This window comes from Equus quagga, chromosome 4 (genome assembly GCF_021613505.1).
Source record: "Equus quagga isolate Etosha38 chromosome 4, UCLA_HA_Equagga_1.0, whole genome shotgun sequence".
Lineage (NCBI taxonomy): Eukaryota > Metazoa > Chordata > Mammalia > Perissodactyla > Equidae > Equus > Equus quagga.
The window spans coordinates 76,949,862-76,972,189 of record NC_060270.1 but is presented as its reverse complement, the minus strand read 5'-3'; the positions used below and the strand labels follow the sequence as shown (position 1 = coordinate 76,972,189).

The 22,328-nt window shown below is 35.6% G+C and overlaps 1 protein-coding gene across 3 annotated transcripts in view; it reads right to left on the bottom strand.

Annotated features, from left to right (window-relative positions):
* SLC35F5 (solute carrier family 35 member F5) overlaps positions 1-22,328 on the bottom strand; it is a 38,988-nt gene extending 16,660 nt beyond the window's left edge. Inside the window, exons 1-11 of one of the 3 annotated variants that reach the window (XM_046658105.1) lie at positions 22,206-22,328; positions 21,272-21,362; positions 20,981-21,125; positions 18,450-18,593; positions 15,121-15,183; positions 13,058-13,139; positions 12,067-12,257; positions 7,640-7,721; positions 6,732-6,819; positions 3,690-3,754; positions 963-1,067 (exon numbers count right to left, since the gene is read on the bottom strand). In XM_046658105.1, coding sequence (XP_046514061.1) covers positions 963-1,067; positions 3,690-3,754; positions 6,732-6,819; positions 7,640-7,721; positions 12,067-12,257; positions 13,058-13,139; positions 15,121-15,183; positions 18,450-18,593; positions 20,981-21,125; positions 21,272-21,362; positions 22,206-22,245 — 1,096 coding nt within the window. In that variant the 5' untranslated portion in view covers positions 22,246-22,328. The remainder of the gene's footprint in view (positions 1-962; positions 1,068-3,689; positions 3,755-6,731; positions 6,820-7,639; positions 7,722-12,066; positions 12,258-13,057; positions 13,140-15,120; positions 15,184-18,449; positions 18,594-20,980; positions 21,126-21,271; positions 21,363-22,205) is intronic. The other 2 variants (XM_046658106.1, XM_046658107.1) reach the window with 2 other exon arrangements.

Here is a 22,328-nt window from a genome sequence, read left to right as displayed (position 1 = left end):
GCTTCTTTATCTATTGATATTCAGGTATCTTTTGGAAGATATCTTGTCAATGTGCTCTTCTTTTGCAATCCTACAGACAGCACAGGTTCTTTATTGAGCTGCTTTTAGGCAAAGGAGAGTTTATAAATCACATTAGGTATTTTTTTTTTCAGGGAGGAACATTAGCCCTGAGCTAACACCTGTTGTCAATATTTCTCTTTTCACTTGTGGAAGATTGTCCCTGAGCTAACATCTGTGCCAATCTTCCCCTGTTTTGTATGTGGGATGCCGCCTCAGCATGGCTTGATGAGCAGCGTGTAGGTCTGTGCCCGGGATCCAACCCACAAAACTCCGGTCTGCCAAAGCAGAGCATGTGAACTGAACCACTATGCCATCAGGCCAGCTCCCATATTAGGTATTTTATTTAGCAAAACTAAGAATTGATGCCAGAAACTATAATTCGGTAATTTGAAAATCTATGTAATAAAAGAATCTGAGTCTTAAAGATAAACTTCAAATGAAAAGCTAAATGGCCCACAATTTTTAATGAAAATACATAAATAAACTGGAACAGTATTATATATATCATTTTGGGGCAGGTTCCCCAGTTCTATGCTTCCAACAATTCAAGAATGGCAAAATGTAAAATACAACAGGTATACTCTCAAATGCTTTATAATAGCAAAATCTGTCATTTCAACGAAGAAAGTATCTGATCTACAGACGTTACTGCAAAAAAGGTGTTAGGAGGAATTTCTTTACCTCACAATGAGGGGATGGGTGTTCTCTCACAGGTACACAACTATGAGGAACAGGGTAAGAGAAAAACATTGAGATTGGACTTCATAATCTCTAAAATTTAATGGTTTTAAAGAATCATACGGAGGAGGTGGGGGAAAAAGGCTTCTGTATTCACTCCAAAAAACAAAACCCTAAGGTAATCATTCCAAGTAAAGAGTCTCACAAGTTAAACATACTCTTACCAAAGAACATTGGAATATCCAACTTATCTTCTCTGTCTACTTTTCTCTTAATCATAACAATATAGACAGCATAGAGCATGGCTCCAACAAGAGACCAAATGGAACCTGTAAAAATCAAGATAATGATTTAAAGCATTTGTTCATTAATGCATTCAACGCACACTTATTTAAAATCTAACAATGTATCAGATCCTATTTCAAGAAATGAGCATACAAATATGAAAAGACAGGGGCTGGCCCAGTGGCAAAGTGGTTAAGTTTGCATGCTTCACTTTGGTGACCTGGGGTTCACCAGGTCAGATCCTGGGCATGGACCTACACACCACTCATCAAGCCATGCTGTGGCCGTGTCCCATGTACAAGATAGAGGAAGATTGGCACAGATGTTAGCTCAGGGACAATCTTCCTCAGCAAATAAATGAATGAATGAATGAATGAATGAATTCTTAACAAAAAATGAAAAGATAAAGTATATCCTACCCTATCCATGTCCTCCAGGAACATAGGAAGGAATTTAAAGTGTAACCCAAAACTGCAAAAGCATTCACCTCAATGATCTAACCAAACACTTCTACATGTTATAATACAGAAACTCATATAAGTAACACTTTGTTTTTTAATTTTGAAATGCATACTTCCTGTTTCCCCTACATACACAATTTTGACACCTGACACAATCCAACTTAACAATCCTTCTTTCTCTCCCTAAGCTATTGCTTATACTGGTCTCTGTTCTCTCCACCACCATGTATCATTTTTAATATATATTCCATTACCATCTTTAAGGCCCTATTAGAGTCTTACCTCTACTACAGAGCATCCTCTTTCTACTCCCCTGAACTTCCATCCTACTTGTCTTCTATTTTAGACAATTTAATACTTACCATCGCTAAATATGGTATTATTTCATTCTTTAGTGGCTTCATTTTGTAAATCTCATATACTGATTAAAATCAAGAACTCCTTGAAAACTACAAACACATAATTTATACTTTGTTGTTGTTGTTGAGGAAGATATACCCTGAGCTAACATCTGTTGCCAGATTCTCTCTTTTTGCATGAGGAAGATTCGCCCTGAGCCAATATTTGTGCCAATTCTTCCTCTATTTGTATGTGGGTCGCTACCACAGCATGACCGACAAGAGGTGTAGGTCCACACCTGGGATCTGAACCTGTGAATCCGGGCCACTAAAGCAGAACACCTGAACTTAACCACTACGCCACGGGGCCAGCCCCAATTTGCACTTTTTAACACTCCAAAATATCTAACATAATGCAGGGATCATTGTACATGCATAATAAATACTGATTCTCTTTAATATATTAACTCATTCTCAAAAACATTTAAGTAAGCCTTTTAAAAGAGTTAATAATGTGCTGTCTGCTAAGTCACCATATTCAATACTTTAATCAATTATTTAAGTCTAATGATTTTTTAAATCTACTTTTTAAATTATTTTTAAACTTTTTTTAAAGCAAAGCCTGTCAACACACACAACAAACACATGTTTTGTTTCACACATACAAAGCTGCTCTGTGTGAGAAAAAGGTGAAGTAGTTCAAGGCACAGCTCACTGGGCAGTAACCAGGAATAGTTTAGAAAGCATTGTTCTATTCAATCAACTTCAAATATCTAGGGAAAATACCAAGAGGGAAGCCAGTAAGCTGAGTTCTGATTACCTTTGTTTTTGTTAAATCTAAAGACTAGATCAAAAACTAAGTATTCACCACGGTAGTAACTGTTTCAGGCAAAAATCACAAGTGAATGACAAGATTAGTGGGTGCGAGTACAGTCACGCAGCACTTAACAATCAGGATACATTCTGAGAAATGGGTCGATTTCGTCATCGTGTGAACACCACAGTGTACTTACACAAAGCTAGACCGTATAGCCTACTACACACCTAGGCTACATGGTCCTAATCTTATGGGACCACTGTCATATGTGTAGTCTGCATGTGGCACATGACTGGATGACAGAAACAAGTCATTTGTATAGTCTCAAACTATTTCCCTATAAGATGCTTATTACTTTCAAAGGGAAAAATCAGTAACTGTACACCGGAGGCAACCGGCAGACATCACTTTAAAATCAATACCACTAGCAATGGGACAAAGCAACATCATGTGCCTTCTGATACGATGTACTGATCAGGACATAATATCACTTCCATGGTATTCTTACCAAAAATGCACAACACAAATTTAACCATAAGGAAGTACCAAACTAACCCAAAGTGAGGGACATTCTACAAAATAACTGCACAATATCCTGTTATAAAGTGTTAAGGTTATAAAAGACAAAAAAAGACAGAGGGACAGCTCCAGATTAAAGGAAACTAAGAATACATGACAACTAAACGCAACAGGTGATCCTGGGCCAGAAAAAGAACATTAGTGGAAAAAATCGTGAAACTGAAAAGGATATACAGACTAGATAATATTATTGTAATCAATGTTAATTCCAGATTTTTATAACTGTACTGTAGTTATGTATATAGTTAACATTTAGAGAATCTGGGTGAGGGCATATGAGAAGTCTGTGAACTCTTTTTGAATTTTTTTACATTATTTCCAAAGGAAATATTTTTGAAAAGGCCCCGTTAGTGCCCACCTTCTGTGTGAGTACGCATGCCCGCACACACGGCACACACACAGACACACATGATGATATACACAAACTGTCTTGTATACTCTAACAGAAAGAATACAGAGTCGGGTACTTACCTATTGTATCTCTTCCAGAAGATTTTTCAGACCCTGACAGGTTTACCAGCACAACACCTCCAATGCTATGAGAATAAGTCATTACAGATAAGCAAAGTAATAAATGCTCTAAAAGGGTTAACAATAAAAATAAAAATTATTTACAAACGATCAAGACTAATCTCAAACTTGGGTAAAACTGTCAAAAAATTTTGTGATTTAATTAATATCTAACAATATTATCAGAATAGTATGAGCGCTATACTTGCATTAATTCCTTGAATCCTCATAAAATGCACAATATTATAAGGAAAGTATTACTATTATTACCATTCCCATTTTACATATGAGAAAACTAACGCACAAAGAGATGAAGTAACTTGACCAAAATCACACAGCTGGGACTGAAACGCAGGCAGTCTGCTTCCAGAGTCCAAAGCTCTTACCAGCTATGCTATCTACTGCCTTTCAATTAGGGAAGAATTAACCAACTTGTCATCTCCCTTCCAATCTTTCTTTTGGAGATATACATATATTAAACCTATACAAACCTAGCAATGGCACTAATTCTTGCTTACCGGTAAACCTTCAATTAACAGTAAAACTATCCTTAAATATTTAAATAACTAAATATCATTATTTTAATAGATAAAAATAAGACTGAATTAACGATGTAGAGAAATCAGAGGCCATTCATTCATTCAATTGTTATTTCTTAAGCTTAGCACTAGGTTACAGCAGTGAACAAGACAGATGTGGTTCCTGTCCTCATGGAGCTTCTATTGTCTTTCTACTTCTATGTATCTTGTAAATTGTATACATTTTTCAAGCAGATAAAATATTGCTAACTTTTAAAAAAATTAGTCTTTCACCTACTGATTAGAAAGCCCAGGTAGCAATGGGAGAGGAATATAAAAAAGAAATTTTTTTCCCTTATGGAATTATTCCATTGCAAGTCAAATATTCATATCTTTCAATTAAATCACCACTGTTAAATAACCATTGTTCAAATTCAGATTCAGCTATTATTTATTGAGCACCCACGACATTCTAGAAACCAAAAGTTTTAATTCCACTTAGATAATAATAATAATAACAATGGCTAAATATCTTGAGCACCTATTATGCACCAGACATTATTCCAAATACTTTACAAGTTTTAACTTATTTAATCCTCAAAACAATCCTTTCAGACAAATCCTATTACTATTATTCCCAATTTACAGATGAGGAAACTGTGACGCAGAGAGGCAAGAAACTTGCCCAAAAATCTCAAAACTAGTAATGATGGAGGTAGGACTGGATTCTAGGCAGTTTAGCTTGAGGCCACCCTCTTTTCTGTCTCTCAACTGATGGAATGAGACATTTTAGCTTATCAGATTTCCTTCAGGATTGTTGCTATGTCAAATTCTTTTTATAACCTCAGAAACTGAATCTCATTGTATAAGGCCATTTCAAAACAAAATATTAAATAATGTTCAATATAGTATTCTTAAGAACATATAATAAATATATAAAAAATCCTAAGTAATAATTTTTCTAAACCACAGATTGAGCAAACTTTTTCCTAAAGGGACAAACAGTAAATATTTCAGGCTTGCGGGCCAAATGGTCTCTGTTGCAACTGAACTCCGCCACTGTAGGGCTAACAGAGCCATAGACAATATGCAAACAAAGGAGAGTGACTGTGATCCAATAAAACTGTATTTACAAAAAACAAGAAACCAGCTCACCTTAGTCTGCTGACCCCTGTTCTAGATCTACTTTAATGAGAAGGAGTAATGGACTCTATCAAAATACTTGCAAGTTCAATGTTTTAAATCCATTTCCTTCTTTTTCAAATCTTTCTTTATTAAGACAGCATAAAGAAAAGTTAGAAATTAGCATGGATTTTGAATAAAGTTGAATAAAATCTCATTTACTTCCCAATATAAATATATTGTATTCCCCTAATGTGAAAATATGTTTGGCTAAAACATTAACCAATCATGCAAAAGAATAAACTCCTGGTGGCAAAAGTTTAAATGGTAAATTAGTTGGGTCAACCACTACCTATGGAAACTACCATGGTTAATTAACCCTTATATCTAAAAGAGAAAAACACAAAATAATAAGAGCTACCAGTTATATTATTGCCAAGTACCAGTCTCTATGATAACCACTTTCTGTACACATTCCCTCTAAACTGTAAAACAAGGCTGCAGAGTAGATGATACTATCATCATTTCCTCACCTAGGAAAGCCCCTCAGAGTTTAAGGGACCTGCCAGGCACAAACAGCAGAGCTCTGATTCAAACCCAGCTCCGACAGCTAAAAAACATTAATCATTCTATTAAACTATTCTGTTACCTTCTCTGATTTCTGATTTTCTCTCACAAAAACAACACCTTTATCAAACCCAAAACAACTTTTTGAGTACTGTCTGTGAGCAAAGCCCTACGCTGGGCCTTTGGTGACACAAAGAAGTATAAAACAAGGCTTTGGCTTTCAAGGGTTTACAATCTCATAGGGAAGACAAGACAAATATACACAAAGTTAAATAAAAATACAAGATTTAAAAATAGTTATCCACAACACTGATGTTATACAGTAATACAAAATTGCCAAATGAATTATATCGAAAATAACTGAAAGACTGAGGCTGAGACAATCAGCGAAGACTGCATGTTAAATTTCTAGAAGTAAGAGAAATAAAAATCCAAACCAAAACAAAAAGGGGAACTTGTTTTACCAAGAGGAAACAGAAACTTGGAGACTATGAGGATTAAGTTGCCACTCTGTTAAACGTAAATGTCAGTACAATACTTCGTAAGTCTGCAGTCACATGAAAGGAAACCAAAGCTGCCTTAGGGTCCTTCCCACCAATTACCCTCCCCAGGAAGGTATGGAAAACTAGTCCAGGATGTGACTGAGGGATGAGTAGCATAACGTCCATTTAAAATCTTTGTTATCCTCATCTTTCTTTGTCTATACAGTTTACCATAATATAAACTATCCTCTACTACCAGAATTTTTTTAAACATTGTATTTTTAAGCAAATTAGCTATTACACTACATTCTTACCTTAAAATTACAGCTAATAGTTTAGAAAGAGTAAATCTATCTCCACTGTTACTTGGAAACACTGCAGCAAGGATTAAGGTAAAAAGTCCTTTGGAGAGAAAAGAATAAAAAAAGATACATTAGCTTAAATATTGTCAAAATTATATACTACCAACTTGATTGTTTAAATAAGTAAATTATACACCTAACTTTTCAACTCATTTTTGTCATTTGTAAATAACTAAGAACAAGACTGCAGATACCTAGGATGAAATGTTCAAAGATCATCCAAAAAAGAGCCTCTAAACCACGTTTACTTCAACAATAAACTTGTTTACTGTTGGAACTTGTTTTACCTCTTTATACTTTATACTTTACCTCAAGTATAGTCCTATTATTTTAAACGACTAAGAAAGTTAAACTGAACATTCAGAGTAACGTTCTGACTTCATCATAATCAAGCCTGTGTGCTAAAGTTATTTTTACAACTTCAAAAATACTTTTTTTATCTTCCAGATTTGGAAGGTGATTCAATTTTAAAAATAAAATACCTTTCATAGGGCAAATTATAGTTCTGAAATAAGCAATTACATTTAGCCAAAGAGTCTAGAAAATGATTTTTAGAAAGACTATGTGAAAGGAACAACAACTACAATACAAAGAGCCAGCCTATAAAACTTTAATATATTGTTGTATTAAAAAATACCGTAAAGTATTTGAAGGAAAATAAGAGCACAAGGCAAGGGCAGGAAACTATAAAGATTAAGTAGTTACAATATACTAATGTACATTAGAACAAATGTAGTAATTTATAGCAAGATAAAAACGTGTGCATGTGTCATATATCTAAGAAATATATATATATCTATATATATCTATCAGAAATGAGTCTCGATTTACAATGCAGATTTTGAAGACAAATTTCTTACCAGAAGTCGAGGACAAAATATTAACTATAGCAACCTGCGTGTCTGAAAGTGCTTCTTGATATGAGAAGTTTGCCAAAAACCACTAGAGAAAAGAAAACAAAGTGAAACCTAATGAATGTTATGTTTATATTTGTTATTACAATTTACAGTCCTCTCCTTTTTTTCTCCCCCTAAACATGTCATCATAAGAGGTTTTAAAAGCTGTTTTGTAATGAAAAATCACAGGCCCCAAAAGAGGATGTTTATAATCAGACCTAAGATCTTTGCTATCCAATTTCCCTCAAGACATTAACAATAGCTAGTTAAAAATTAGCATTCAGGTTTTTAAAACATGAGGCTAAATTTGAGTAACAAATCAACTTTAAAACTTGCTTTATCTAACACTCATATTATCTAAATCAAATTTAAATTTTGGGAAATTCTCAAATATTAAAATATGTACAGATGAATATAGCATGATGAGAAATCTGTACGCCTATGGGGAGGAATAAAAGTAGCTAGTAGGGAGACGGAGAGATAAAAGGCTATATTCACTTTGGGAATTTAAAAATGTCCAATGAAAACTGTGAATTTACTATCTAACTGTGATTGTTTCTTTGATTTTCAGTTTGGAGACATAATACAAAGAGTTCTCATAACTCTGGGTATAATTAAGGGAAGTTTTCCAGCTATGAGGATTTTTTTTTTAATTCTCTCTTCTCTTTTGCTCATCTAGGCCAGGATATTCTTACATTCTCAACCCTGTGCCTACTTTGATTTAAGGAATAAGAAACCAGAGTTCTTTCTGATGAAGCCTAGTATGTGTGTGCCTAAAGTTCACTTATTTTCACTGCTATCAGATATTCTAATGCCTGTTAACACAATTCATCCATTTATCTGTTGATGGACACTTTTTTGACTACTTTAAACAATGCTACTATAAACATTCTAGTACATGCCTCCTGGTGCATCTGTGCTTGAGTGTCATTAACATATACACTGAGAAGTAGACTGCTGGGTCAATCAAAGTAAATTAACTGCTTGTCTAACTGTTGTCGGCACCTCTTACTTAAACAGATTGACCGGATAATCATATTCTACTGAAGAATGACTTGTCTCCAATAAGAGACGGACATTCCTCAATCTCTCTCACGACTTGTAGTTAAGTGAGTAGTATAATTATTACTACTGACATTTCAAAGCAGCAGCATAGACACGTGATCTTAGAGCACAGCTTGAAGGGAGCAGATAGTTGAGAGTTTAGGAGTCTCCATTCAGTGTACACTGTATTGAAGGCTACAGCCAGAGTGAAACTACGGCAAAGTGATTCTGATTCCATCTGTAGTCCTCTAACTTCCTAAATAATTTCACTTGACTTTCTAAACAAGAAAATGAGGTAGCAGTTGGTAAGATGGTCAACATCAAACATTTACGACAACAGAAGCCACAATCTGCTTGTATTTGAAGTGCTAGAGAAGAGGCAGAAGATTCTGCCCTTAGTTATGTTCTGGAAATTTTCTGCAAGAAGAGATAATGCTTACAGGGTGATAACTAGCTTTCTTGACCCATTTTCTTTACCACTTTAATATTTAAATACTGTGCACATTTTCCAAACAATCTCACTGGTCTCTGCTAATGCAAGACAGTGAAATAAAAACAGATCACCTAGATGGCAGCCATTCAAAGATCATGAGAAGTCATCATTAGCTATGAACTCTTTCCAGAAAGACCTCCCTATTCTCCATCTCTCCCCATTCTCTGGCTCTCAAACCTAAACACCTTCATCATAAAAGAAGATCTATCTCAATTACTTTCTAACAAAAATTATCCTTAAAATGTTTCATTACTCTAGAGTTGAGGACAACCACTTACTAACAATCTATGGCAAATAATTTACATAAAATTTCATGGGTGGTAATTCATTTTAAAATTATCATAAAAGGCATTTTTGGTAAAGCCTATATAACCTAAATATATTTTATAGAAAAAAATTAAAACACCATAAGCCCTAATAAGACAAAAGATATTCAAGAAGGACTGGCAAATATGGTAATCATTAACTCCCTTTGACTGGCACTGTCCAATAAACTAGCCACTAGCCACATGTGGCTACTGAGCAACTGAAAAGCGGCTGGTCTGAACTGAAATGGTTTAGCAACTGAAACTGAAATGAAACAGAAACAGAAACAAAACAGAAATTGAAACTAAAATGTTTAGAAGATTTTAGTACAAAAAAATGAAAACTATCTCATCTATAATTTTATTGATAACATTGAAATATTTTACATATAGTGTATTGAATAAAAATATAGTATTAAAAGTAACTTCACTTGTTTTTTTTAACGTGGCTACTAGAAAATTTAAAAGTACCTAAGTGACCTGAATTTGAGGTTCCTAATATATTTCTAGCAAATAGCACTGCTCTAGACCTTACCAAAGCTCATCACTCTATTAAATCAGGTTTCCAGAAAGCTATATGCCTGGACTGTATTACTCTCACTTTCTATGGAAATGCCCTTACTGAAGACTAACACAGCTCTCTGCACTTGTAACTTAAGTTGATTTTTTTTTTTTAAAAAGACTATTAAATGTAGAGGCAACCCAAGTGTACATCAATGGATGAATGGATAAACAAAAGGTGGCATATATCTATACAACGGAATAGTATTCAATCTTAAAAAAAGCAAATTCTAACACATGCTACAAAGATGAACTTTGAAGACATAATGCTAAGTGAAACAAGCCCACCACAAAAAGAAAAACACTGTCTGATTTCACCATCTGAGGTGCTTAGAGTCGTCAAATTCAGAAACAGAAAGCAGAGCGGCAGCTGTCAGGGGCGTGGGGAGGTGGGAAAGAGGAGTTATCATTTAATGGGTAGAGTTTCAGTTTCGCAAGATGAAAAAAGTTCTGTTGATAGACGGTGGTGATGGTTACACAACAATGTGAATGTATTTAATGCCACTGAACTATACACTTAAAAATGGTAAATTTTATGGTATGTGTAATCTATTGCCATTTTTTACAAGGCTGTTACCTGCACGTATCTATCTGTAAATGTGCTATACAGGAGTGGTGCCTTATTACATAAGAACCTATGTGCACATTCTCTCGTAGAGTTTTGAGTTAGGAAAAAGTTTGCTTTATCCAATGAAGAGAGATACTTCCTTTTAAAGACAATAAACTGTGTAACTCAGGTTTTCCTTTTTGCTTTCCTGCCAATTTGCCTAGAGATGAATTGTGTGTCACCTGAAGTAGTTTTCTTCCTTTACATAGAAGTTCCTAATATAATCATCTGATTCCACAGCCAGGTTCCCTCCCACACACAGACATTACCTATTTAATCTGGCTCTTATCTTTTCCCCTTTTTAAAAAACTTTTACTACATAGATGCTTTTATTACACTTGACTTCAAGTGTCCTTTGAAAATTAGGTAATATATAATTAATAAATCTTAGTCTTATCTTCCAGTCATTTAAAACAAGCAAACAGAAATCACAACTAATAGCATAATCCAAATATATGAGCCTTTTAAATTAACTTTATTACATATGTAATTATATTACAATTCCCAAAGATTTTTTGACTTGCACTGCTGAAAATATTAACGGCAGTTTCACTAAAACAGAGGTTTTCCAGACAGAGAATGGAGAAAAATGGGCTACACAGTAAAATATGAGAGGCAAAACTGTGAAGTAAAAAACCTTACAGTCAGGCTAATAATACTGATATCAGCATTGGATCATCCAGTGTTTAAAAATGCTCGGTATAAACTGAAGTCTTAAAGGCTCATACTAACCAACCTTAGATTAGGCTATATCCAATGAGGTATACATATATATAAAAGAACACTGAAATTCATTTTTTAAACTTGAAACTTCAGAGTTTTCACTAACTCAGATAAGTATCTAATCCAAGCTTAGCCCAAAATAATATTTTATTTGCTATACGATTATTTTCTGTGAAATCTTAAGCACATTTTTCAGTTTCTATATTAAAATAATAGAGATGCTATCGATAATATTACTAGAAATTCCGTAGAAATGTTTACTATGAGTACCTGCTAAAATACCTGACCACATTTACATAAATTTAATATAAAACTGCAAAAACACTTATTTGAAGAAATCAATGCATACAGTAAATTCTTATCTGGATATTTACCAGCGCTATAGACATCATAGGGTAAAATAACTATTTATTATTCTGACCATAAGGCAATGCCAAATTCTGAATATATGAGTAGTTGTAGTACTATAGTATTTATTGAATTCTTTGAGGCATGGCAAGTATGGGGAATGATACTCTTCATTCCCCAATGATACCAGATTGCAGAGTTTAAAGTCATGATTAAGCAACCTAATAGTCTTACACTTCAAGAGTATATTGCTGGTATGTATACTGTCTTAAAATTCAAGTTCCAAACATATAATAAAGAGAAGACCTACCACAAAGCAAAAAAAAAAGCTAATTTTTGCTACTTGAGTTGCAGTAAGTTTCCCCACAGTTTTGAGTAAGGGCTCTTGTTCTTTCACAGCAGGATGTGACATGCGAGACAACTTAGCATCCAAGGCATGGCTCGAAGGCAGCTGTCGAATCTCCATGATGTTACTGAACCTTACACGAGACTTTTTGGGAGCTTAAAAGGAAAAGTATAGTACAAAACCGTTAAATACTTCCCCTCGAATCCAACAAAAGTCACAAGTTTTAATTTACTGATAAATGCATATTATTTAATCCATCTAGGATCAGACTTGGACAAAGAAAACCAGAGTTATATTATTACCTAGGGCAGATCTGCTCATTCAAAGAGTTAGAAAAATGTTCTCATCTATTAAAGTGTTTTAAAGGTTTTAAAATAAGACCAATATTCAAAGAAGGTTTCTTCAACTGTGTCCCTACACAACTGCCTGGTTTGGGATTACAGTATGATTATTATTTTAGCATTTATAGTATAACTTTATTTTGATTTTTCCACAAAGATACTCAATTTATAAGAATTATTTTCCTGGTCAAGCATGCAGAACATTCCTCTATAGGTGCACTCCTTGCAAGAGAATATTATGAATAACTACTGTGCCGTAGGTTGAAGCTGGCATTCTTTACTCAATTCACAGAACCAGCAAAACTCCCATAATTTGCTATCAAGGTCTTTGATGGTATGGTTGAAGAAGATATGGTTCATTTTAATGTATATATATGTATATATGTATAATGAAACCATAGAGATATATGGTATTTGGAAATTATTTCCGGTTGAATTCATTAAAACTCCCATTCAAGTTTCTGGAAGACCGAAGGCCAAGCCAACACCAAGTGGAACAGAAGAACTGCCAGGTGATCCCAGTCAACCTGCCGAATCACTAAGTTTTGGAGTGATTTGCATGAAGCTAAAATTTCCACCCTTTTCTAAGTTATGAAATTCTCAGTTTTGCTTACTTTTTTGAGCATCCACATTTGTGTTCTCTGGTTTTTCACTTGGAAGATCATGAAATTTTACAGGAACATACAAAGGTTCACTCTGGAATACAAAAGCAACAGAAACAAATATAAACAGTAAGTATAATAGCTGGTCTACTGGCTAAAATTTCAGTGGATGGTAGGTGAACACAGACACCACCTGAAACATGCCTGTTCACCACCATGTTCACTCAGCCTAATTTTCCCAAAATACATTTTCAAGGCTTATAAAGGAAACTCAAATGATCCACACAGGTACAACGACAGAAAACAAGCAGTTTAAAGTTTAGAAACGTAACAGAACAGCATTGGTACATTATGATATCTGACATTTAAATGTCATAGAAACAGACTTCTCCAGGCTAACAGGTTACCTCCCATTCCTTTTCATTCATTCTTTTAACAAATATGCACTGAGCTCCTACTATGTCAGGAGCTGTTCTAGGGCCTGGGGATATAAGATGAAAAAAGACAAAGTCTCTGTCCTCAATGATCATGCAGTCTCAAAGATGAAGGCAGACAATGAACAGATAATCACGTATACGACATGTATGTACAGTTGCCAAATTATTTCCCATTATTACTTAAGATTCAACTAACACCAAAAATTCCTGAAAACCCTTACAGAATCAATAGATAAGAAGAAAACAGCTACCACTTTTCAGTTCTTCCCAGGTACCAGGTACTAAGTCCAGAGCAGTTAAACATACATTTCTCATTAGTCCTCACAACCACTTTATAATACGGTCTTTTCAAGGAACTATTTTAGAAGCTGAGATATAAAATAATCATGTGGGAGAAAACAGAATTAAAGTCAGGTTTGTCTAACCATGCACTAAAGATCTACATTTCTAAGTGGTTCTAAATTCCTCCACTGTTTTTACCAATGTTCTTCAGATGATCTGTGTTTAAGACACAATTCTCCAAATAGGCTTTTTCTTAAATTAAAAGAAAATGTTTTTTATTTCTTTAATTTCTCCTTTAACTCCTGGTATAGAACTCTGCCAAAGAATAACATTCAGTAAATGAAGACACAATAGGATCTGGAAATAGACAGAGTCTCTTTGTTACAGTGAACATTTCGTTACAGCTATTGGCCTAGAACAATTTGACATACCCATTTTACAGATAATAGCAAATGTTAGTTGAAGCGTAGTCAGAAGAGTAGGCTGCCGTCTCAACTCTGCCTTCTACACTGATGGAGACAACTGACATTAATCTTGTTGATGCTTAAGATCCCAGAGAAAAGAAACTACATTTTCTCTAAGCTTCATAAACTCTTCACAGCCCCTGGTAACCTACCCTGAACGCAACTGTAGTTCTAAAAGCCAAACAAACAAAACACTGTACAGTCAATAAGGTCACCAAGCCAATGCTTCATAAACTAGTATTAAATTTTAGCGTAAATTTAAAATTTTTCTCAGATAGAATGTCACATTCGAAACAGTACAATTTAAAGAGATGCCTTAATGATGGTCTATAAAAAGAACAGATTTTTACATACTATCTCTCCAATTAGATCATAAAAGCTTAAAATAAGTGACTATGTTATCTACTTAATTTGCTTGCTGTTATCTTTCTTCCCCTCCCCAATACACACTCTCACACACTAGAACATAAGCTGTATTTCCAGGGCCTAGAGTACTTAACACATATTAAGCTCTCTTAAAAATTTGTGGAATAAATGAACAAGCTGCTTATATAGTCTCACTATCAATATGTTTCTAAGTAACAATATAATAATGAACATGAACTGACAAAGTTGGTAAGAAATTAAGGACAAAGGACCGTCCTTTACTATCTTCAGTCCTTAACTAACTTCCTCTTCCGTTCTCTCTCCAGAGGTGGCTGAACTGCTTACTTCTAGGCCCCAAGTATCCCTCAGGAAAGAGAGGAGCGTGTTACAATTCTCATGGAGAGCACCCAATACTGAGATATATCTATAACTTAATATAGCTGTGGTGCTCTCAGAGCTATTTCAGTCCTTCCCACCATGGCTGAACTCCACCCACTCCATTCCTGACGAGAAAAGAAGCACTTACCAAAGAACTATTCATAGTTGTATCTGTTGTGCAAGCAGCAAAGTAACCTTCAGCATCTGCAAACTACAGATAACAGGACATAAAACTCAAGTAATTATAAAGTAGAACTAGTGTCAGTCACAGCTCAAAGGAATAGAACCAAAAATCTAGAGTAGACCTACAAGAGTATAACTATTATTAATAATAACAGAAGTTAATGCCAAGTATTCAACTATGCAACACAGATACTAACATCCTCATTTTACTGATGGAGAAATTGAGGCTGAGAGATTTCATCTAAGTAACAGAGTCAGGATTAAAACTCAAGTTATTAGTCTAACTCCAAAACTTATGCCCTTTTCACAATACTATCATAACATTTCAGATTAGTAGGGAAAATAGTAGGGAAAGGTTGGGTGGGTTAGTGAGAAAGACAAATAATATCTTACTATGGTCAAGACAAAAGTATTAACCTCAAGAACCTCTAAACAGATTTCAGGGACTGGACCACGCTTTGAGAACGACTGTGCCAGTGCTGTATAAAGCATGCTTGTATTCACACTCACAGATACCCTATCATCATCCCTGCTTAAAGTCTGAAGAGGTTAAATAACTTGCCAAGATCACACAATCAGCAAGTGACAGAACAAGATGCAAACACCAGAGCCCATGCTCTTAGAGAACACTTATAAATCAATAAGTAAAAGTTAATGTACGAAGAATGAACAAGATACAATTGACAAAAGAATTCTATTGTGCAACAAATATATGAAAAAAAATGACCAAAACTATGCAGACTAAACAAGATACCACTGTTCACCTATCAAATTGGCAAATGTTGGGGTTTTGGTAAGGATTCAATCTTACATATTGCTCACAGAGATATAAATTTGGTATAACTATTGTAGATAATTTAGCAATAGGAAGCACAAGCTTTAAAAATGACATTATTATCATACCCAGCAATGATGCTTTTACGAATTTATCCTAAGTAAATAACTATAGACGTGTATAAAGATATTCCAATTTACTTATATCCAAAGAAAAAAATGAAAACAATCTAACTATCAAGGGTTAGTTAAATGAAAGAGGAAAAGATGGTAACAAATGCTTATTAGCCTAGAAAGGTATTCATGATATATTGTTAAATGAAAAATAAAATTGGGTTAGAAAATGATACATATAGACTAAACTTATTTCTGCTATAAATAATTTTTTAATATATACACACGAACATATATCTATAGATAGTATCAAATATTTATAGTGGTCTTAGAATGGTAAGATTATGGATAAACTATCCTTATTCTTCTTGTTATCATAATTTGTCTTCAACAATGAACATTTATCACTACTACAATTAAAAAATACTTAACATTAAAAAAAGTCCTATCCGGCCAGCCCCGTGGCTAAGTGGTTAAGTTTGCGTGCTCTGCTCCGGCAGCCCAGGGATTCGCAGGTTCAAATCCTGGGCGTGGACCTGGCACCGCTCATCAAGCCACAGTGAGGCAGCATCCCACGTGCCACAACTAGAAGGACCCACAACTAAAAATATATACAACTATGTACCGGGGGGCTCTGGGGAGAAGATGGAAAAATAAAATCTTTAAGAAAAAGAAAAGTCCTAGTAATACTAAATCACATAGAAAGTTGTTACAACTAAATACAGAACAAGCTATAAAACAGGACATAACAGTACACTTTCATTTTTGTAAAAAACAAAAAAATACATGAAAAAGAACAGCAGGATATATTCAAACAACTGTCAGTTATTATTCCTTGAATAGTAGAGTTTATTATTTTCCTCTTTTTATTCCTCTGTATTTCCTAACTTTTCAACAATATACATGTATTTATATACATACAATATGTTCCTATAGGTAATACTAAAATGTCTATGCATTTCTATAATGTATATGAATTACTTTTGCAAAGTAAAAAATATATATATTCATATTTTAGTAAGTCAAATTTTTATGCACATGTGAGTGAACATTTCCACGCGTTACTACAAAAACAGCTGCTGAAAGGACTCTGACAAAAATCCAATGGGTACATTTCTCAAGAATGTACTCATAAAACTAGAAATAATGCTGTTTTGGCCCACAAAAAATAGTACACATAGAAGAAAAGGACTAATAGCAACAGAAAATAAAACAGCGGCTACTAGGGTCTCAGGGGAGGGGAGAATGGGAGTTAGTGTTTAATGGGTACAGAGTTTCTGTTCCGGAAGATGAAAAAGTTCTGGAGATGGAGGGTGGTGATGGCTGCACAGCAAAGTGAATGTACTTAATGCCCCTGAACTATACATTTAATAATGGTTAATAAGGTAAACTTTGTTACATATATTTTACTACAATAAAAAAAAGAGGGGAGAAGAAAAAATGGGTAAAATGGTCAATCTGATGTTACGTATATTTTACCACAAATAAGAAAGGAAGAGGGAATGAAAGAAAAAGGATTACATCCTTCATTCTCAAAAACTCATTTTTATACTCTCCATTCTCAAAAACTCAGTTTCTACTTCTACAAGGAAGATACATCACTATATAAACTGCCATTTTTTTCAACACTATGAATCAGCGTGTTATGTTACATCAACAAAAGAATGTAATTTGATTAGCCAAACATCTGATACATGCTACTTTCATTTTAATATATAAAACCTTGAATTATTTTGCTTCTATAATCAACTTTACAACTAATCAGATGATTCTCATGCAGTCTGCAAATGACCAAAGGCTCCAGATAGTCTTCTTATTCCTTACTTTCATCATCTACTCCACCTTAACTGATTTAGGCTAGTTCAATAATTCTTTTTTTTTTAAAGATTGGCACCTGAGCTAACAACTGTTGCCAATCTTTTTTTTTTTTTTTTCTGCTTTTTCTTCCCAAATTCCCCGCAGAACATAGTTGTATATTTTAGTTGTGGGTTCTTCTAGTTGTGGCATGTGGCACGCCACCTCAGCATGGCCTGATGAATGGTGTCATTTCTGTGCCCAGGATCCAAACCAGAGAAACCCTGGGCTGCCGCAGCGGAGCGCATGAACTTAACCACTCGGCCATGGGGCCAGTCCTAGTTCAATAATTTTTAACAACTCAGAGGAGGTCATGAGGTAAGGGATAGAAAGTGATTATGTACTTTTAATTTTTCAAAAGATATTCTGATACCAAGTTGATTAGAAGAATAAATTTAAAATTTTGGACAAAAGCAGGCTTTTCTTGTATCATGCTACTTTCACTTCAACTGAACAACTTAAAATCTTGCTGTCCTTCAAGAAACTAATACATCTGCAAACTCTGAAAAAATATACCCCCTCTCCAACAAACACTTAAAATTTAAAACTTACAAAAGTAGCATGCTTTCCTCGAAATCCTCTTGTACACTGTTGTCTCCATGGCTTCCAAACAATAAAGCCCAAAAGGTATAGAACAAACATAGATGTTTTTGCAAAGGTGCTGAAGAATGGTTTGTTGTACTGAGTAAAAACATACTGCAGAGGAAAAAGTTACAGATACTATGAGATGACTTTAAACCTTATTACTCATCTCCAATAAAATGAGGTCATTATACAATTTTTAACTCTAAAATTCATTTGGACAGGAAAGATCAAAAGGATTATAAAAATATTTTAGATTCACTTCTGAATACTGAATTTACCTTGCATACAAAGGATAATATTCCCAAACAAAGCAACAAGCTAAAAAAGTTTTGTTCCGCATTCACTGAAATCCTACTATGTAATGCTACTTGTGCCAGAGGCTAAGGGAAAAAAAAAGACAAGCTTTCCTGAAAGGAGATACATATATTACACATATGTATATATGAAGAGCACACAGCATAACGTGCTGAGTACCATGAGAGGGGTCTACAGGGTACCACAAGAATACCAAAGGGAAACAGATCATTTGGAAGGTTATGGAAGTTTCCATGAGAAACTATCATGAGCTGTTTCTGAAAGGCTAAATAACAGCCCAAACAGAGGAAATAGAAAGAAAGGCAATGAAACAGAATGATGTATGAATAAAATGCATGAAGTTTTAATGTTATTAGGAAGTTATAAAAACCATAATCTTCATTGATATTGGAAATATCAGTATGAATTCATGATTTTTTTCTTTCCTAAAAAAAATTTCCTAGTTATGTGCACTGAAAGGTGTAGAAAAAAAATGACAACCCAGGAGGGATGAGTACCTCTAGAATCCAGATGGTGACCTGTACCATTCTGCACTAAAAGAAACCATGGGTTCTTGAAAAAAATGGCCAAATCTAAGTATGGGCAGGAAATGGACCAGATGAGCCTGGGCATCTTGCACCAGAAAGCAAATAGGATGATAAAGATTAATGGGATTGTATTAGAAGGACACTAGAGCCAATTTGAAGGGGCTCTCACTGATCAAAGACAGGACAGTTTAAGCATCAAAAAGAATACCTACAATTGTTTGAAACACACCAAATATACAAAAATCCACGAACGTATAATGATACTCAAAAAATTCTCAATGATTACTACTGGAAGTTGCTAGGCAACATTACTCTAAAGCAAATAAATGAAAAAAATCAAGATTTATTCAATCTTTCCTATATGAACCACGTTTCAGGATAAACAAACAGTGGTTGTGGAAAAGTTTTCCTGAAAGAATTCCAGCTAATAAATGTAGAAAGAATGACCTGTAGAAAAATCACTATTTACACAACCCCTAATGAAATACTCTATCTGGGCAATATCAGATGCATATTCAACTACTACGTAAAGGTTGATAAGGACCTTGATAGTGCTCAAATCGGCATCACCCAAAATAAGACTTGCAGCCATTATACGCCTCATGTTGTGATGTCAAAGGAAGTACCCAGTACCACCAAGGTATTTTTTCCCAAAAACTGAACGGGAATCAAATCAAAACTTTAGACCTAATTACCATTTTCCAGGAAATAAAAGAATGAGGAGCAAGTTAAATGATACCCTCAGGAAACAATCAGCCAAATCCAGAATACGTATGTTATACACTGAACGTTTGTGTTGCCCCAAAATTCATATGTTAAAATCCTAACCCCCAATGTGATGGTATTGGAGGTGGGCCTGTGGGAGGTGATTACGTCGTGACGGTGCAACCTCATGAATGGGATTAGTGCCAAATAAGAGACCCCAGAGAACTTTCCCGCCCCTCCTGCCTAGTGAGGACACAGGGAGCAGACTGCCATCTAAGAACCAGGAAGCAGATCCACACCAGACACCAAATCTGCCAGTGCCTTGATCTTGGACTTTCCAGCCTCCAGAATAAAGTAACTACACAAGTAGAAAGAAAAACTAGCTTGTGAACTCAAAACACATTACTACCAATGGGTCATCAATAAAGATAAACTAAAACTGAACTAATGGCAATTACTATACACATGCACATCACAGTAATGTTTGAATCAGCAAACACATAAATGTGCACGCACCCATGTACGTGCCCAGTAGTAACCTGTACATGAAAACTGATCACTTTCACTCATTTGTCCAAAAGCATTCTTACTTTCTACTAAATGATGACAAAGAGTTTTTGTATCCCAAATGGTTGTTCTACTAAAAAATAGTATTTATACAGAAATTGAATTCAGGAAAAAAAACACCTTCCAATATAAAGAAAATGTGCACACATCTCACTTTCTAGGTAACCCTCCCTGAAAGATACAAGAAAACCGTATGAAACAACTAAAAGAGGATCCTTTTAGTGTTAACTCGAATTGACACTAATTCAACATCAAAGAAAACAAATAATTCAATGCTATTTGAAATACTGCTTCACGTAAGCATGAGAGAGAGTAACTAGAGATACTACAGAGGAACAGCAGTATTACCTCAGACGACATCATTCCTGGACAAGAATTACATACCGAAGTGAGCTCTGAGGATGCCACCCATATCACATCAACAAGGAGGAGCATAACAATCCCGAGAGCCATTCTCCGGCGCTGAGCGTTTAAACCACTGCTCTGGGAATTCATTCGGTTCATGATAAAGACACACACCATTTGCAGCCTGTTTTTTTAGAAAATACAGATCCCATTAGAGAGGATTTTTGAAAAATAACCATACAAAAATGAGAAAATGTCAGAAACACCTGACATTTGTTAGCTAATGTTCAATTTTAAAGTCACACAGTAAATAAAAGGTGTGGGATTTACCTTATTTTAAAGGCCTTTCTGAGATCTTCAAGAGCAATGCCTGAAAACTTCGCAAATCTGAGTCTAAAAGGAGGTGACGAACTCAGCACACCTATAAACAACCACAAAAGGAGGCTAATGAAAATATCAACCACTCAAAATAGGATTCATCACATCTTTTTTACTCTTCATCTTCAAAATGATCGCAAATGAAGGAAAAATACCAAAGTGTCTTAAATATAATTCACACTTTTCCCTAGGCTTTCATGTCATCCATGGCAGACTTTAAATTATACTCAGAGAAGTACACGGCACAAAGAAAAAAAAGCAATATTCAACAGATGGCATATTTAAGAATAGTTAACTACTGGAAAAAAGCTGCTCCGAGTTACTCCCTTTGCCTCTCTCGCCGGAGGAATCCACCCCGGGGGACAGCGTCTAGACACGCGCCTCTAAGTGTCTTTTCTGTCCCGGATCTCCTCGAGGGGAGTTTGGTTATTTGAGAAGTGGTGATTTGTTGTGAGTCTCGGGGACACGTTTCCAATCACCTCACGTGGTAAAGGAACAGGCTCTTCCGCGCTCCCCCCACCCCCGGTCTCTACATCTAGTTCTCTCAGATCGAAATAGTAATTCACGAGGGTGGTGAGCAAAGAGCTGTTAAAGGGAATCCTCCTCCTCCTCCTTTGGAGGAAAAAAAAGTTAAGCCAGTGACGCCTCCCGGGCGAGCGAGATAAAGCCCGAGGGCGGCGGCGCCCGAGAAGCTTCCCCAGTCGCCAGAGTCCGGACCGGGCTCGCACGCCCCTGTCAGCCTCCCCCTCACTCCGCCCGTGGAGACCGTTACCATTTCGGTCAAGACACCTCGGCTGCCACCAAGGGCGGGAGGTGGGGCCGTTCGTGGGCGCTCGGTCCCCGCTGTGGCTCCAGGTGACTTCGCGGCCCTCCCCTGCCTGCCTACCTGGCCTTCCTGCCCCGCGATGGCGTCGTGGCGGCACCATGAGCGGACCGGCCCGGAACCGCCGCCGCCCAGCGCCACGGCCGCGGCCCCGGACTCACAGAGCTGTCGCGGCGCCTGACATTG